General features: G+C 37.8%; 1 protein-coding gene and 1 pseudogene across 2 annotated transcripts; one reads left to right on the forward strand and one right to left on the reverse strand.

The window, feature by feature from the left end:
• Window positions 1-572: 572 nt before the first annotated feature.
• On the forward strand, window positions 573-6,559 carry LOC113671911 (uncharacterized). The gene is made up of 7 exons (XM_027188173.2): window positions 573-1,002; window positions 3,846-3,968; window positions 4,349-4,456; window positions 5,260-5,376; window positions 5,782-5,823; window positions 5,915-6,037; window positions 6,291-6,559. The coding sequence occupies exons 1-7, from the start codon at window positions 915-917 to the stop codon at window positions 6,335-6,337; spliced, it is 648 nt and encodes a 215-aa protein (XP_027043974.2). The 5' UTR covers window positions 573-914; the 3' UTR covers window positions 6,338-6,559.
• Window positions 6,560-9,655: 3,096 nt separating this feature from the next.
• Window positions 9,656-11,840, reverse strand: LOC149036250 (BTB/POZ domain-containing protein 6-B pseudogene; annotated as a pseudogene). Its single transcript, XR_016181455.1, has one exon. The product of XR_016181455.1 is annotated as a BTB/POZ domain-containing protein 6-B pseudogene (transcript).
• Between the last annotated feature and the right edge of the window lie 6,529 nt (window positions 11,841-18,369).

The following is an 18,369-nucleotide window of genomic DNA, read 5'->3' on the forward strand; positions in this document are numbered from 1 at the left end:
ATAAAATAGACAAACGTCCAGAACAAGACAAGAAAAAAATCGTGGACGCGGCATGAAGTTATCAAGACCTCATACACATGCATTTAGGATGATTTTAGTCGGGGAATTATTGGACATAAACAAGGTACGCTATAAGAGTATGAGACCGCTATAAGAGTATGAGACCCCTCTTTCAATTCAAATCATGCTATTATGTTGACTCAAACAAAATCTAAGAAAGAGATAAGCGCACGATATTGATTGCATATTGCTTAAGTTCCATCGAAAATTACATTTATGCAAGCTGCTCAGATCAAGAAAAAGAAACTTTTCAAAATACGATTGAAGAAACCGAACGCAAAACCGAAATTTTGGCTGTTTGAGTACATCTGCGTATTCTACTTTTTCAATCAATCATTTTACCGACCACTAAGATCACCACAGGCAGAAAAACCCAATTCAAAACTAAACTTATTTTTTTGTGACCTACAAGAGAAGCCAAACACGCAAAGCTCTAGTAGAATTTTAAGTCTTTCTAATTATGAACTCAAATTCAAAAGAAAGCATAAAAGATTAATGAGATTTCTTCATCCTTTCTTATTTTCATCTGATATCTCTCGCTGACAACACGAAGGTCTCCCTGTCGTTCTTGTGTCTGTCACTACATGGAGGTCAGATATGTGGCCTGCAATGAAGGGATCGTTACGTTGTTTTTCAGTACTTCATAGAAATAAAGAGGAAATGAGAAAGCACAGACACAGGGGTCCTACGGGACGAAAACCACCAACTCTTTGTCTGGGTTGATCTGTAGCAAGTACAAAACAGGTTAACTATCGCACAGGCGATCAAAACCCACGAACTGGATACTAGAAAAGACCTGCCACGTCCTTCACAGAGCCTACAGTTTGGCACTTGTATCAGTGCAAGAGTTAGCCATGGAGTATCAGAGGAACTTCAAGTTATTGGCCGGAGTATTTATTGTCTTTCTCTCGTGCACAAATGTGTCAAATGGAGTTTATAACGGTAAGTGTATCTTACTACTTAAATGGGCAGATGAATTCCACATCTGATGATTATAAACTGAAGAAGATGATGGTCATGTAATTATTACAGCAAACTAAAAGGAATTGTTCATCCAAAAGCTACTCAAAACCAGATGTCTCAATTGGAGGTATATGCAGAATTTGCTCAGGAAGTAAGGAGTTGGGTACTTCCGACACTGGTCAAGTTTAACAGCAATTTAACATAACCGTCATTTGCATCAATTTAGAGATAAGACTCGCTCGTTAGCTCAATTTTTTTTCCGCAGGAGGTTCAGCAATAGGTCCCTTTTCTCAAAGTTACAGGTATTTCATGATCTATAGGGAAGGTAGTGAAACCCGCGCTTTCACAGAATAACATGAAAAATTACATGAAAAATAATTTTGTCTCCATTTCTTAAATGTAATGTTTATTTGAATTATGTTGTGTTTGCACTTTGTTGCTCGCTGCTACTTCTGAGTACATCATAAAGCTGCAAAAAAATACATTAAAGGATGGCAAAAGCGTGTACCAGACACAGTAAGCCCTCTGACACAATAAAGCACCTTCATCAACAGCTCGATTAATTATAAATTATTTTGTACGTGGTCGAAAACAATACCGAAAATTCTATTCTCAAAGCTACTTGAAAACATCGCGCCCTCGGGGATTTCTTTTTGTACCAGGATAAGCTGCTTCAGTCTTCAAAATACGACAGAATTCTTAATGACCGAAAATAAGGCCAAAACGGAACCAGTGAGAGACATACACCAATCGAATTCTCAACTTTTTTCAATCTTAACACCTTTTAAGACTCGACATTAAGGCTGTTAATATGTAATCCAGTTCTTAATAATCACAATTGAATTCATAGCAGAAACTAGCCATTGTTTTAGGAGATCGTAAAAGTTGCTTTTAACACCATATTCAGTGTTTCTAACCTGAATAATCCTATTTCTTCAAATGTTTCTTAATACACAAGACCCCCCTCCCTCGAACTCTTCACGCCATCTGCCATGATTCCAAATATTTGTCGAAATTATCATGATCGGCTTCCCTGGGAAATGTTCCTTATAAATGTCTTCATCTTGATCACGATGTTCGGCGCCACAATATTTAAAACATCGTAAAGAGATGATAGTCGCGATGCACTACCGAACAACTGGTCAAAGTCAATTTCACGAACAGTTTGTTGACTATCGTGACGATTATTGGCCATAAACTAACCGACCATACTTCAGGGACAATTACCGCGTTGTAATAAAAAACGCAGCAAGAGTCAGATATAGATGGGGGATGTTTTTCAAAATAAGAAAAAGAAGAATGATACAAGGGATTTTAACTAAAATGGCCGAATATTGAACTACACATTGTAGGTTCATAGCAAAAGAATTCAAGGATTAACTATGTTATTACACATCCAAGTTCTAACAAATAGTTTATCAGAGAGGAGAATTTACAATCATATATAGGATGAGTGGCCTTCATACACCATCAAAGCAGTAAAGAGATGCTATATGTGGTTATATTTGGCCTTCAACTTGCTCACATTGAAAGTATACACCATCAAAGTTTAGCTCTCTTCATTGTATTAATGGAGTTAAAGAAAGATAGATGCCAAAACACACTCTTGAATCTTGAAAACATTTTCCAGCCGTAACTTTAATCATCAATTCAGCTGCTCATTGAAACTCAACTTGAGTTTAAAAAAAAGAGATCTTTTCCGTTCCCCAATATCCCACTCAACTGAAATTAACAGCCGGCAGGACCCTGACAATGACAATTTACAAGTGAATCGTTACATGTCAGCAGCAGGGCTCGTTCACACAGTGCAATTGTAGTGTGAACAAATTGGAAAACAATCGTGAACAGATCATTAAAAAGTTAGCTGGCACGGAACGATTATAAGTTATCGCGTAAATACAGGATAAAACCATGCAAATGTGACGAGGCAAATTATCAAACTGTGATCTTGCCACGCAAATTCTTACACATCTCACAATTTTGGGGGGCTCTTGGGGTGAAATCGTTCCCTAGCAAAAATTTAAAATAGGCCGAGTTTTGTAAAGATTTCAGTGGAAATGTACCAATTTGAGTTAGTACATAGACATTGCTTGAGTAAAACAATATCAAATTAAAGCGTAGGGCTGAAAAGTAAACACGATCAACTTAACAGCTACAGTTTTTCAAAAGTAACGCGAATTAACGGTTTAGGAAACTTCGTAAAATCCATGTTAACAGCATGAAACCATTTTCAAATTAGTACGAATTGATTCACTGTGGATTTCGATCGGCGCGAGTTCCTGGAGGTTTACATAACTTTTATTTCAATTAAAAGGAAAGCTTGCGAATCAGCGTCATCAAATTCTGGTTTATTATTACTTGAACTCACAAGGGACTCTTTTAAATTTTACCGTGTATCAACAAAAAGCTCTGTATTTTGTAAAGAACTATATTAAACCGAGCAAACAGCAGATCAAAAATTAATGAAAACGAAGAATTTCTCCCACTTAAAAGTTTTGAGAGGGCTTGCGTTTTCAGGTGGTAACCGGTAAAGGTTACCACTTGTAGTACCTATTATTACTGCCTAAAATTGCTTGGATTTCTTGAAAAGTTAGCAGGTAAAGGGATTGTCCAACCGGTTTGAAGATTTGTGTTACCTCTCGTGCTGTTCGTAACCTCAAAAGGGATGTTATTGGAAACAGCTAGAAGCAAGCAGTGCAAAGATGTAGAAAACTTTAGGCCGGAGAAATCAAGCTATTGTTCTCAGTATTCCTTTTTTCTTAAAGGTTATTGAATCCGGCTATTTCTGACAAATATAATCCTTTATAACGATTCTTCTCTAGATTGGTGCCAGGACTTGAACACAAAATGTAAAGCGTGGAAGTCAAGAGGACTTTGCACATCATTATCTCGCAGAGCCCAGAGAATGATGAGGAAACTTTGCCCTGAAACTTGCAACTTCTGTGGTAAGCTCCACGTTTGCAAACCTTTAACTTTCAGGGAGAGTTCAGTACTTGGATTCCCTTTACACTTTTAGCCCAGTGAGACATCGAAAGATCGCGAGAATCTAACGAATTATGAATCAGATGATGATAATAAAACAAATTCTCATGATAATCCAAAGAAGAAATTTTTCTTCCCTAGTTAAAATTAGACTCTATGCTTTAACTACTAAGAAAGATTTCCATTATCCATATCATTTCAAAAGAAACCAAAATTTCACGGTAATCTCCAAGTTATTTCAAGCCCCGAAATGCTACTTGTTCTCTGTATTGAACTTGGGTGACCGGACGTTCGAATAAGAAGTTAACCAAAATGTCTTTTTAAAACACATTTTTGGTTCTAGAGCCTCCGTCGCCTGAGGTGTGTTACGATGGAAAACAAATATCCAAATACGGTTGTTGCTGGGACGGTATTACCGCTGCCACTGGTCCGAACGGACAGGGATGCCCTGGTACCGAATTACTCTTTCTACATTTTAAATTTCATTTCATACATATTATCGTTTTACAAACCTTTCCTTCAAATGATCATAAATTGACCAACTATGATGGAAGAAAACAAATCTGCGACTACAGGCAGCTTAATCAGCCATAGGAAATCCCTGAATTAAAGCAAGTCCCCTTTGAAAGGGAAACACCAACGAGACATTTTAGTTCAAAACTGGCACAACTAATAGTTATAAAAAGACCATTAGAGAAATAAAATCATAAAAAAACAAATCCTATCTGTTTTTCTCGGCTGTAATCTTTCAGTTAAGTGATTTCAAGCTCCCTTACCCTCCAAATAATGGAAGACATCGAAGCTTTACCCCCTCATCTCATTTTCCTCTCTGACTGCGATCGCAGATCTTGTACATGTAATTCATCTTGAAAAAAGAACACAACCTTTACGATCCGAACTGCTTTTCCTCAAACTATTTTTTTCGTGCATTCATTATAAATTAATGATATCAGTGTAAAAGGGATACGCTGCACTCGTCTCAGAGAGAATGACACGCAGTTTACCTCGTTGGCAAGCTCCGACCATAGTATAGGCCACCGATGATGTGCGCGCGCAACTCACGAGTAAAAAATTTTAAGCATAAATGATTCGCGATGAAATACCACAGATGTGTTTTTAAAAACCTTCAACTAGTATTTAGCGGTAGCGTGTATGCATTAATTGCTCGCATTGCGCAAAATTCACCAGTGCTACCACAAGGTACAGCAAAAAATTGTACATCTTTAACTAATTCCTACTTGGTGTTTCTTACAGATTGCGAAAACAAGAAGAGTGGAAGATTTTGTTCGATGAGGAAAGACTTGTGCTTCACGAAAAGAAACCATAAATTTCTCAGAGAGAACTGCCCAGAGACATGTGGCTACTGCAAAAGTAAGTTTAGTTTTTTTAATCAAGAAAAAAAGCCTAATGGGGTGTTTACTGTTGATGTTTAGCATACCTCTCCCCAGTCGTGAAAAAAGGCCATATGGTTAGAGAACAACACCGAATTAAACGGAGTAACGCATGGTATTATTACAGTTTTGGCAGAGTCATAAATTGCAGACAATAGTCTTTCCTAGCAAATCACAAGCACAAAAAAATCAACTCGATAATTTTTTACCTTTGCAACGGCGCTTTCGCACAAATTCAAAGCTAACTGAGAGCGGTCAAGTCGTCATTGGTATAAGCTATAGCTCATTTGGTAACAGTTATTCAATACTAAGAAAGCATTACTAATTAAGCGCTAAAGAATGTGTGCGACACTTGAAGTTTAAAACTTTTGATTGTAATTTTCAGAGGCATCATATTCTTGCAGGGAGGATTCTGGAGTTTGCGAAAGTGAGTGAGATGTTTTTCTCTTTTTTACTCAATTCGTTTATGAGCATGTAAGCTATACATGATTGAACCTTAATTTGCTTTTCGTTTGTAGATGACTGTTACGATGTTGAGCCTCAACAGCTGTGCGAACGACGCAAGAACAAAGGGTACTGTACAGTGGAGGAATGGAAGAACTACCTGCTGAAAAACTGTCCATTTACATGTGGCTTTTGTGGTAAGAACAAGAAACGATGGACCTCTCTGCAAAATGGCTCCCAAAACTGACAATGCATCCTTATAGCAGCTAGGATGCATTTCATCAGGGTTAGGTTCAGAAGCCAAATTCAGCACTGCGCAAAAGCAAAGAAAAAGCAAAAAGTAAAGTGTTGAGGGGCTGGTGTGGTCACATCCCACACTTAGAGAAAAATAACGTTGAGTGTTTTGAGTGATCTCGTACTTGTCTTATTATTTTTCCTTTCTCTTTCCAGGTGAGGACAATCAAGGAATGGTCGCTAGAATGCTCTACACTGATTGAAGACATGCATCATATTTAAAAAAGATTCAGCCAATTTAAAAACCTTCTCTTAAACATTGTGGCTGTTTTTATAAGTTTTCTGTCTTAGATGTTGCTAACAAGCTTGTCTAGGACTGCACAGCTAAACCATGTCACATCTTCTTAATTTATCTGTTAGGAGATTGCAATCTCAAAACCACTTTTCCACCCTTTCAAGTATGAAGTAATAAACTATCAGATGGAGTTGCGTATGAGTCTGCATTGCATTGATTACTACTCCAAAGCAAAAAACTACTGCTGAGTTTAAGTCCTGCCTTTTATTGTCACTCAGATGTATGCGGGATATTGAAGCAAATGACAAGTCAAACACAGTGTTACCCTGTGAGTCAAAAGCTTGTCAAAACACATATAGACTTAAGTAGCAAGAATCTAATTTAAAAAAACTAGGTAGCAGGAGAAAAGTGTAAATGACAGGAGAGTATACATGAAGTGCACAAAGGTTCCATGTATGAATAAAAAAAACAGCTCATGCCATAATATGTTGGGCAGGAGAGTTCTCTGCTCTCCATCATCTAACAAAGCAACCCTCTGCTGAGAATAATGGTCACAATCTATGTAAAGATTTCATTCACAGCACTTAATTATTACTTCACCTAGCCAGGCATTCCCAGACTTTCACCGCAGCAAACCAAAGCAGAAAATAAGTGAGAACAAGACCAGTTTCTTGGCATGAGAAATCTTGCCATTTAAAAGCAGAGGCAAAAATGCATAAAAAACCAAGCACAATGAAACATGAAAAAAACCCCAATAACACCTTCCAGAAGGTGTGACTACCATTTTTTCACTTGTTTTCCACTCATGACTGTTGTTACAGAATGGCTAGCAATATAATGTGATTAAGGTAATGAATGACTATGGAACAAAGGTAATAAGGCTTTACAGATTATATTGAACTCATTTGGTCCAACGAACACATTTAAAACTCGACTAAATCCCATCAACTTATGCCATGGAATATTAATTAACCAGTGGTGATTTGCTGCATTTACTCATAGTAAACGGTTTATTTGGGAAATAAACACGTGCAGCACATCAAAGTTGAAATAGGGACCCTTTAACTGAAATCCTTACATAGTTCGGGTTAAATGGCTTGTGGTATGCACAGCATTATGTTTGAATTTTGTACGCAAGTTGCAAAATGACAACTTTGAGGATTTGCCCTCTTGAAATGGGAGAACACGCGACGCCCACTAACTCGTAGATTTGCTACATATCATTTCTGCACATTCGAAGTGATAGAGAATGAGTTTTGCTTCACTAACTGTGATGGCAATCGTTAGAAATCAGCAGAAGAATGAAAGCTGTTTGCTAAACTCGCGATCGTACAATAAATGTTACAATTATCATAATATCAAATTAAATTTTCATCGTTTCATATTTGTCCCTAAAGATAATAAAATAGAAGCTTTTCCTACTCACCATTAAATGTCATAGACTGGTGATCGCATTCGTTGCAAAGAATTTTTCCATTTCAACAGCATCAGAATTTGTCTTAGTAAAACAACACGGCGCAATTGTTGTCATCTGCAAGTACAAATCGGAAATCCAATGTATTTTGCTCGAATATTGATCGATTTTTCGCTCACGAAAGTTTACCTTTGTTAAATACCATTTAGTTAACTTAACCATGATGTGAAAAAGTACAAATCTACTGGATGAATGGAACTCTGTCAAGTATTAAAAGCAGAAAGCTTTCACTTGTAACACTCCTACTCGACTCATACGGCCATGTTTGAATGTTTGATGTTTTAAAAACAGCGGGAAACCTCGTTTTCATGCTCTCGGCCCAGTTCCTTGATTTGGAACATTTGGGCTGAGGGTCGGGGGGCTAAGGTGTTCTCAATACATTTCAAAGCAATCTTTTATCTTGTCTTTTTGCATATCTAGTTCATGAATGTAACTTAATACCAAAGCTGAGAAGGCAAAATTTTCCTGCTTACTACGGAACAACACGAAAAACAGTTCGATCTCCTTGATTATAACATTTCGAGTCAGAACTGAGAGTGCACGATTGAGATTAATTTTGAGCACACTGATTTCTTCAGTTCTTCAAGGAACTCTTCTTTGAAAGACTCAAGACGGCAATAGTCATAGCAATAGTCATTTTCTGAGAGAGATGACGTAGTAGACGAGTAGACGCTGGTAATTACGACAATTACGCTGGAGTAGTATAAAAAAATGTGTAAAGAGTGAGAAAATGCTTTTGATCGAGATGCCAGTCCTAACAAAACCTCTGTCGTTTCCAACATTTTCAAATTATCGAGGTGGTTCCAAGATGTGGCATTGAATAACAATTGAGAAACCAAAATAAGTCAGCGATTACTGACATCTTTAATTTCCACTGGTAATAAATACAAAGGAACTGACAACAAGTTTTAACTGAATTAAAGATCTTTCAAGTGTCGCAAATCCATCTGATCTTATAGTCTCTTCGCAGTGTTTATCGATTACTTTCCAACATCGTTCCACCAACCTTTTCTTATCGAACTGATGAGCATTGGGCAAAATGCTAAAAGCATTTGACGCAACGAGCTTATCTTGTAGATAATCGGTGCATTTATCAGCCAATGAAGGCACGATGTATTTCTTCGCTAAATACAACACTCCCATCACATTACTTCCGTTCAAATTTACTTCATCGCTGTACATGAAACGAAACAACTCCAGCAGAATTTCGTACTCACAGTCAGGCAGTTCAATAGAGTCTTTAGTCTCCGCCAACTCACCGTAAAACATCACTTCAAACTCAGCAAAAGTCAAGCAAATTCAAAATGCACCAGTTCCCCCTCCCCCTTTCCAGTGATGTACCCTAGTACTGCACCCTAGTGGGTTATTCTAATCTAACTGGCGGCCAAATTTTTTTTTTATATAAGAACAATTTTCATTTTTCAGGTTGAATGTGTTCTTGAGTGTATACCGGGTACATTTTTTACCAAATTTCAGCCTTTTTAATCCAGTTGTTCTCTTATGTGGGTTTTTACTGCAGTGCAAGTAGATCCAACTGCAACCCAAGTGGGGCTGGCTCTCAAAAAAAAAAAGCAAAACAAAACAAAGCAATCCTTCTTTTCAAAGAAGATTAATGTAACCTACTAAGGTTATGGAAAGAAAATAAAATCCAGACAAAGAAGAAAACGTAACGCAATCCCGCAGTAAGCTCTAGATATCAAGTGCAAAACCGGTGAGGTTCCATATAATGAATGGAGTGTTTGTGGATGCTCTCTTCTTGTCGATCTCAAGTGATCTAGATGACACGATCACCTAGGTAAGGAAAACTGATGCTTTTACAACATAAGTGTATTTTGCAGATTTATGTGAGTCGCGAAAACAATATAAACAATATAACTGGAACTAGTGGCAACGTGGCCACGAGCTACGAGCTACAGGCTAAGATTTCTTGACCAAAGATTTTACAAAAATTTACAACCAATACTACTACTTCTATGAGTTACTTGGTTATTACTCTAATTGGTCAGAAAAAATGCAAATTAATTTATCTATCTTTTCACGCCATTTCTTTAGAAATTTCAATCATTAAACTCATTGCAATTCATATCCATTCATTGAAGCAGTAATGATTTCTGTGAAAGGTCAGAATCAATTTGGCATAAATTAAGTGCCGGACTATCCAGATCAAGGCTTACGTATTTAACTACAGGCAAAGGGGCTGATTAAATTTCCTTAATGTCGTCATTTACAATATCTAAGTATCACCAAGAGATTATAAACAGTTTATAGTCTCTAGGTTTCATCTACCTTAAGTTTGTAACGAATTAGCTGTTTCTAGAATGTCAGAAAAACAAATCTATGCCATTCCATATTTTTTAAAGGGGTCATTCGTGGTCATCTGCAGTTCAACTCAGGGATTATTTGAGGTCTGTTGTCGTTAACGGAGCTGTACAATATTTGCAATACCTAGTTATGTATCATAATACTTGATGAGGCTATTCTTCGGGAAGGAAACTCCTGGAAATGTTTGCTCTCAGATGCGGTGTTTCAGGACACGAGTGCCGCGCGTAATCGGGGGCAGCGTTCAATCGAGAAGATGTAACAGTTACATCGTTTGAAAAAGGAGTTCTGGAAATTGCCCTTGTTCAACTCCAGTTCCACCGCTGTTATTAGAGGTGCTTTTAAAACTAAAGTTGATCCCACGACAAGCCACAATCTTTTGACCATTTCGACCAAAACAGGAATTCGCACCAGAAATAGAAGCTTCGATACGATATCTTATTCCCTTTTCAATGACAATTGGATGGTTAAAGAGAATTCTGAAGCCATAGAAGGAATGCGGTTCTTCTTCAATGAGAACAGAGAGAAATTTCCCGGATACAGAATCAAGACTTACACCGTCAAGTTTCTTTATGTGTATAGTCAAAGAATATTCACTGTTTTCACTCCCGCATAACGTTATTCCAAGTAACGAAATGTTTTTGTCAACTGAGAAATAAAGACAGTCTTGTTTACCAGAAGAATAAGAATAGCTTGAGTCAACATTGTCCAAATTTTCAAATCTGCAACAAGCAAAAATAACTTGCCTTTTCTTTACCGGAAATCCTACTGAGGAGCTTAGCACTGAGTTCAAATACTTCACAACATCATAGACTTCGTCTGGTGTGAGTATCTTGGTGTCGAGAACAACACCAGCGAAGTCCTGTTGCTTCATGGCTGGGAAACGGATTGCTTTTACGATATTCTCTCCAATAATTTTCCTTTTTACACTGCCATCTGCAGTCAAGCCTTCTTCTTTGCATTTCTTTGTAGCCCACGAGTCCACAGCTTTGAACAACTCTACCTCTTCAATATTCAGTGTGTCGCGTTTGACTACTTCTTCAATTAAAGATCTCTCAAGTGCCGCAAATCCATCAGATTTTAAAGCCTCTTCGCAGTGTTCATCGATTACTTTCCAACATCGTTTCACCAGCTTTTTCTCATCGAACTGATGAGCTTTAGGTAAAATACTAAAAGCATTTGACGCATCCAGCTTATCTTGTAGATAATCGGTGCATTTATCAGCCAGTGAAGGCACGAAGTATTTCTTCGCCAAATACAACACTCCCATCACATTACTTCCGCTCAAGTTCGCTTCATCGCTGTACATGAAACGAAACAACTCCAGCAGACTTTCGTACTCACAGTCAGGCAGTTCAATAGAGTCTTTAGTCTCCGCCAACTCACCGTAAAACATGGCTTCAAACACAGGGCTGCTGATCGACAGAACAAACTTGTGAGCAGGAATTACATATTTACTTTCGATTTCACCATCCATCTTCCTAACAACGAACTTCACATCGCTGAAGCGGTCAGTGTTGAACAGGAACTTGGCTCTTTCCCTGATGGTTGGTCGCGTTGTTTGCCAGTTTTCTTCGACGAGAGACATGATTCCTGACCGTACGTGACGCTAAAGGTAGAAACAGTTAACTTTAGATTGCGAGGGAGTGCCATGTAAGATCAAGTAGTTTAGGGCCTGGGTTTTATCTTGATTCGAGACCCCCAGCAGAGTTTCAGGAGATTGAAATACGAGTGGTCAGCGGGAAACAAATTTAATACTTCATATAGAGACATATCAGTTGTAGTTGCAAAAAACAATAGTGTTGTAAAGCCGAAATGTTAGCATTTTTCAAAAGTATTGATGGCACGTATATCTTTTACTGCTGTAATAAACAATGGAGGCATCGGAAAAGGCATCGGTGGCATCCGGAAAGGCACCAAGAAGAATTATATTTACGTTTTGTAACTTGCTGCGTGACGTGCGTGACGAAAAAAGAAAACCAAATCCGTGGTCCCCAAATGAATTCTCCTACCTTGCCCCAAAAAATTTTCAAATTTTTCGCAACTTCACCTGTTCCTATTCGTAGGTCCGGCCAAGCCTTTATGGTCATTGGCCCCCGTATAGCCGCTAACTATGGCTTATAAATACAGGTGGTTAGTGTTAACTTGTAAAACTCCCCGAAGAAGTCTACGGCAGTTAGACGAAACGCGTCTAAATAAAGAAATTTTACAACTACTGTTCGCAGAATGTTGCTCATCAGTTCAGTTTTAAAGATTTTTTAAAAAAAATTTGGTGCGATAGCTATGGTCAGTTTTTCCATGCAGGTTGTCTGGATATACCTTTCACAGAGACGTGGGGAGGACAGAGACACCAACACAACATTTTACCTGTCGTTCGGTTCGAAAGTTAAGTTTTCATCCCGAGTTCATTTGTTAAATTGAATAGCAAAAAAAGCACTTCGAACGGAAAACAGAATTATGTTAACGTCTGGATCTTTTGAAAAAAGGTCTCCTAAACGAGTGGCCTTGATTATCAATATTTAAGCATGGTAAGCTCATTAGCCTTAACTTGGCTGTTTCTCGAAGCTCAGTGTTTTCCCACATACCTTCTTCACGTGAAATGAGGCAATTGAATGTGTATAATTAGTGGCTGTACGCGTTAGTGAATTCGCAGCTACAGAAAAATAGAGCTAATTTCTTGAAATCAACACAAAACCAACACTCACCTCAGCTGTAGACCTGAAATCTGCGAAAAAACAGCGTCTTCTGTAAAATTTAGGCTAGAAATCGATCTTAACTTCCTCGAAAACGTGCACGCTCTAAGAATCAGCCGCCATGTTACAACTCTTTGATTGGCCACTCGTATTTTGGTCTCTTCTTCTTTCCCCACTCGTCGCCCGTGATGTAGTAACTCCCCATTCAATTGGTGAACACACCAATAGATTATTCATCTCGGTACACTTTCGGTCATTTTTGTTGTCGGGTAAAACAGGGAAAACATTTATCTGAATTTCTCCAAAAGTACACCGATTCTGGAACTGAAACTACCCACCTAGCTGGTTATAATATTCTAGTCTTTAAATAAGTAAAAATGTCTGCGGGCCTGCCTCTACTTTCCATAGGGGACTCTTCACTAGTTCTTCACAAAACTTGTCAGCCTGGAAATTAGTGCAATGTTTGCAAGCAAGGGGGACTAGTTTTTATTAATTTTGCCACAATGGTGAAATCGTTATGCTTAGCACGAATAAGTAGGTTACACAGTGGGTGATTCCGACGACTCATGGAAAGTAATCCCGAATTCCTATCTTTCAGAGCACGTCAGCCTCCATTTTCTTCGCAAATGCAACTATAGTGCTGAATCCATAAACAAAATGTTTACCTAATTTTTATCGAGAACTGCTACAATATTTCCAAGAAATTAAAAACAAGATCAATGTATTTCCATATAGCGAATATTGACTTTGGAACAATTGTGAGAGATTATTCAGCGTTAATTGATTTCCGGTTGACTTTTTGCGATAAGTGACAGATGATTGAACAATAGGATCATATTATATATTTAAATGAAAGAGAACGGTGGGACAGAGAACGGTGAGAGAGAGCGGGAGATTAAGTTGATTTTATAAAATAAAAACGTGAAGTTTCGGAACATAGCAGATTCTTTAGTCTCATTTCCGACAAATAAGGCTATTACCATTGAAAATTAACCCTTTTTTTGGAGATCCTGGTTCAAACGGAAAATTCTTTACGTACAAGATGTCCTAAATGCCAATGGGAATTTTTTAATGATTAAAGAATTTCAAACCAAGTTCAAAATCAAAACTTTCTTCACCACCTTCAATTAATTGCTGCTATTCCATCGGACTTAAAAAAGAAAGCTGCCGCAATTGAAGTACCCTCGTAAGAATTGTTAAACACAACTAAAATATCTTCTTCAATGATTCCTACTCTAGATTTAACTGAAATGCGCTGCAAAAACTACCATAAAATTATCAGTGGAAACTATCAATGAGCCGACTGGTATTCAAAACCGCAAAAACAAATTCCCTGATTTTTTCACAGATTGGGGAAAAAAATTTTCGTTTATAAATAAATCCACTATATCAGTCAAGGCAAGAGAAACATTTGGGATTTTTCATGTTAAAGCTATCGATTATTTGAATCCATAGGAAACTACAAGCCATGCAACGCGTAGTAACCCCTTAAATATCATCATCGACATAACGTTTCCAGAAAAAGGGTTTAACCGGTGAAGTGGCTAAGGCCCTTTGTTCTACGTCTTCCATTATCATGTTGGCAATGACAACAGAGACGGGCGAACCCATAGCTGTAACAAAAACCCGTTGATAGCAGGTGCCGTCGTATGCAAATTGCGTGGTTTTGAGGCAAAAAGACAGCAGATGAAAAATGTCCTCCACGGCAAAGAAGTTCTTTGTCCTAGGGAGGCATCTTCTCTGAGTCTCTCCTCCGCAACCTTAACGGCAAGATCAACTTAGCCACTTCACCGGTTAAACCCTTTTTCTGGAAACGTTATGTCGATGATGTTATTTCTGCGGTATCCGGAAATGAAGCGAAGCGCCTCCTATCGCATTTGAATTCAATTTATTCCAAACGTAGATGGCTTGAATTTTTTGCTGAGTATTTGTTTCATTCATTGGTCATTGACGAATGTGTGTAAATCTTACCACTTCCGACAAAAACTGATTGAGTAGCATTTTGATCACGTGTCCCGACACGTAACCTTCGTCGTCGTTATTGTCGCCTTAAGGTAAAAGTTCGTACGGATAACTATCGTCTACGAAAGTTTCAACGCAATCGGCTGTATAATTGCGGAGATATAGCTGTTTATTTTTCCAAGTCAATTTACTCTCCTGACCCAGACCTTAAACTACTTGAGTAAGCGGGTGGCAGCTGGAGATAGCTTTAACTTAAGACATTTGAATATGCGATTACATTTAAAATTTTTGAACTTGTCACCCACTTTGGTTTTGTGACTCAGTTTCTTCTACGGGTAAGTCTCCCGTTGTGGCGTTAAGAGCAATTTTTTTGGAACCTTGTAAAAAAAAGTTTTTAAAAAAATTAAGGTTTCATTAACTATGAAAAATAAATGGTTCTGATCGAGTAGATATTTAAGTCTAGTGTCAATACTAATGACCATGGGTACGTTAAGGATAATTATGAACTTCCTGACTGTCACGAAGGAGAATGGAGCTTGGGCACTACAATCTCGCAACCAGATCTCCAGCGATTTCCTTGATTATAACATAACTGAGAAAGACTGGGGTTAATTTTGAACACTGGTTCCTTCGACATAAACTCTTCACTGAGTTCTTCAAGTAACTACTCCTTAATTGACTCCAAATTCAATCACATACTTTCTAAGAGAGATGAAAGCTATAGCATGAAGTAGACACACGAAGTAGACGCTAGTAATTACGCCGAAGCAAATGACATAAAAAAAATTAAACGAGCAAGGAGTGAGAAAAAGCCTTTGATGGAGATGTCAGTCAACTAAACTGTGTCGTTTTTAAATTTACGCGGTTTATTTCAAAGTATTGGAGTGCTTTCCAAGATGAGCCATTGAATAGCAACTAACAAATCAAAATGAGTCATTAATTACTGACATCTTTAATTTCCGCTGGTGATAACGAGAGGGAGCTATAAAAAAACTCTCCAAACATAACTTTTAAAAAAAATGATGTAGTTGATCAACTAAACCATCATAAGCACTGTTATTTCTCACTGGTTTCCCCATGATAGTTCCTTCAATGTCATAAATAGCGACTCGTGGTACATAATTCACGGTGTCTTGCATCCCTTAAAGGAAAAAAAAATTTTTAATTTCAAATTCAAAACGCAAGCAGCCGTAACAGTGATTATGTCACTCTTCATACATTTGAAGCGCCAACTGTATAGCAAAGTTTTTGACGCCATGATATAAAATAGATTATCACGACATTGTTAATCTGTTTTGAGCGCCTTTTGAGCGAAAGGAAGTATGCTGAAGACATTAGTAGCATCTAAATTTTCTCCTAAAAATTGCCCGCACCTATCAACCAGTGAAGGCACCAAGTACGTATTTCTTCGCCAGATACAACACTCCCATTACATTTCTTCCGCTGACTTCATCGCTGTACATGTAACAAAGCAACTCTAAGAGACTCTCGTACTCACAGTCAGAGAGTTCAATAGAGTCTTTAGTCTCCGCCAACTCACCGTAAAACATAGCTTCAACTTGAGGCTATGTTGAACACAGGACTAACATTAATCACTTAACAGGGGATAGAAATTCTGGAAATTGCCCTCTTTCTACTGTCGTCCCATTGCTACTCTCAGAACTGTTATCAAATATAAAACTAATATCCGAGTGAAAAACAACAGCCTCTCTATCCTTTTGACCGGAGATAGAATTAGCCCTAGAAATAGAAGCTTCAACACGGTGTAATTTCTGCTTCGGAATAACGATTGGATTAGAAAACCAACTTCAAAACCATGGTAAGGACTAGAAAGTGTTTCAGTCTTCTCTGATTTGAAAGCGATGATTTTAAAAATCACTATTCGGGGGGTTTCGTATCAGCTGCTAAAAACTTACTGGATGAAATTCCGAAAGTATTCCCAAAACTCACCTTAGACCTAACCTTGCAATAGTTGAAATAACGCATGCTCGAAAAATCATTTCGGTTTTGTGGAACTCTCTGCCAGATGCGACTCGGATGCTGCTCTTTATCTTATATTTTTGCTGTCGTAGATAGGCAACGAAAGAAGCAGTAATGAATACAGTGAAACCCGCATAAAAGAACACGTGTTTTGGTGGCTCAGGCTGATTTTGTTCTTACATGTCGGGACTTTTCAGCAAAATCAGCCTGATATTATTCTTAAGTGTGTTCTTAAAAAATTACTTCTTAAAATTGAATACTGCATAGACTACCAACATAAAAAATCAATGTGCAAGCACAACATTTTAATTAATTAATGGTTGGAACTAACCTCAACTGCATTAATCAAGATAATGAGATTACTTCGGGGGAGGGGTAGCAGTTCTGGTTATAAACAACCCGAAACTCAGCAAAGTCAAGCAAATTAAAAATGCACCAGCTCCCCCTCCCCCTTTCCAGTAATGTACCCTAGTACTGCACCCTTGTAGGTTATTCTAATCTAACTGATAGTCAATTATTTGTTACGAGAACAATTTTCACTTTTAGGTTGATTGTGCTCCAGTTGTTCTTTCACGTAGATTTTTACTGTAGAACAAGTAGAACCAACTGCAACCCAAGTGGGGCTGGTCGCAAAAAAACAAAACAAAACAAAACAAAACAAACCAGCCCCCTTCAGAGAAGAAGATTAATGTGACCTACTTATATTATGGAAAGAAAGTAAATATAGACAAAGCAAAAAAAGTAACGCAATCCCGCAGTAAGCTTTAGGTATCAAGTGTAAAACTGGTGAGGTTCCATATAATGAATGGACTGTTCGTGGATGCTCTCTTCATGTCGATCTCTAGTGATCTAGATGACACGATCACTTAGACAAGGAAAACTGATGCTTTTATAACATAAGTGTATTTTGCCACCTGATTATTTCGATCCTCTTTTGGCCACTTACGTATTCATGGTGAATGCACCATTAATCCCCACATGATTAGATTTCTGAATTAATCCCTGTTTTTTTTCAAGATGATTAGAGATGCATTATGAGCTCGCCTGTATGTTACCGTAATCGTTAATTACTAAGTTACTACCGATGCCTTAAAATTGATAATTTCTGTCCTAGACTTTTCCGAAATAGTAACGTTCTAGATTATGTGTGGGCAAGAGATGTTTAAGAGTTGTTTTTAGGAGAGTCAGTCTCATGTTATCTTTAATCTCGAGGGTTTTAGTCTTCAGGTCGAAGAATGTCTAATCGATTAAATTCCACAAGAAATCCCACAAGAAGTTAACATTGATGCACGCTTTTATAAAAGATAAACAAGAGATAAATCAAAGTACCAAGTCATCATAACTTTCTAACCTTTGTATAAGGCAAACCGCGTTTTAAGATTCCTTTGAGTCGCGAGAGCAATATAAACATTATAACTGGAACTAGTGACAATGTGGCCACGAGTTACGAGCTCGTTCATTCAATTACTACAAGTTACCTGGTTATCACTGTAATTGGTCAGAAAAAAAATGCAAATTAATTTATCCATCTTCTCAAGCCACTTCTTTAGAAATTTCAAACATTAAACCAAC

This window comes from Pocillopora damicornis, chromosome 12 (genome assembly GCF_964200805.1).
Source record: "Pocillopora damicornis chromosome 12, jaPocDami1.2, whole genome shotgun sequence".
Classification (NCBI taxonomy): Eukaryota; Metazoa; Cnidaria; class Anthozoa; order Scleractinia; family Pocilloporidae; genus Pocillopora; species Pocillopora damicornis.

Coding starts and splice junctions, on each gene's coding strand:
- LOC113671911 (XM_027188173.2), top strand. CDS start 915: ATGGAGTATCAGAGGAACTTCAAGTTATTGGCCGGAGTATTTATTGTC. Junction 1,003..3,845: donor GTCAAATGGAGTTTATAACG/GTAAGTGTATCT, acceptor ATTCTTCTCTAG/ATTGGTGCCAGGACTTGAAC. Junction 6,038..6,290: donor ATTTACATGTGGCTTTTGTG/GTAAGAACAAGA, acceptor TTCTCTTTCCAG/GTGAGGACAATCAAGGAATG.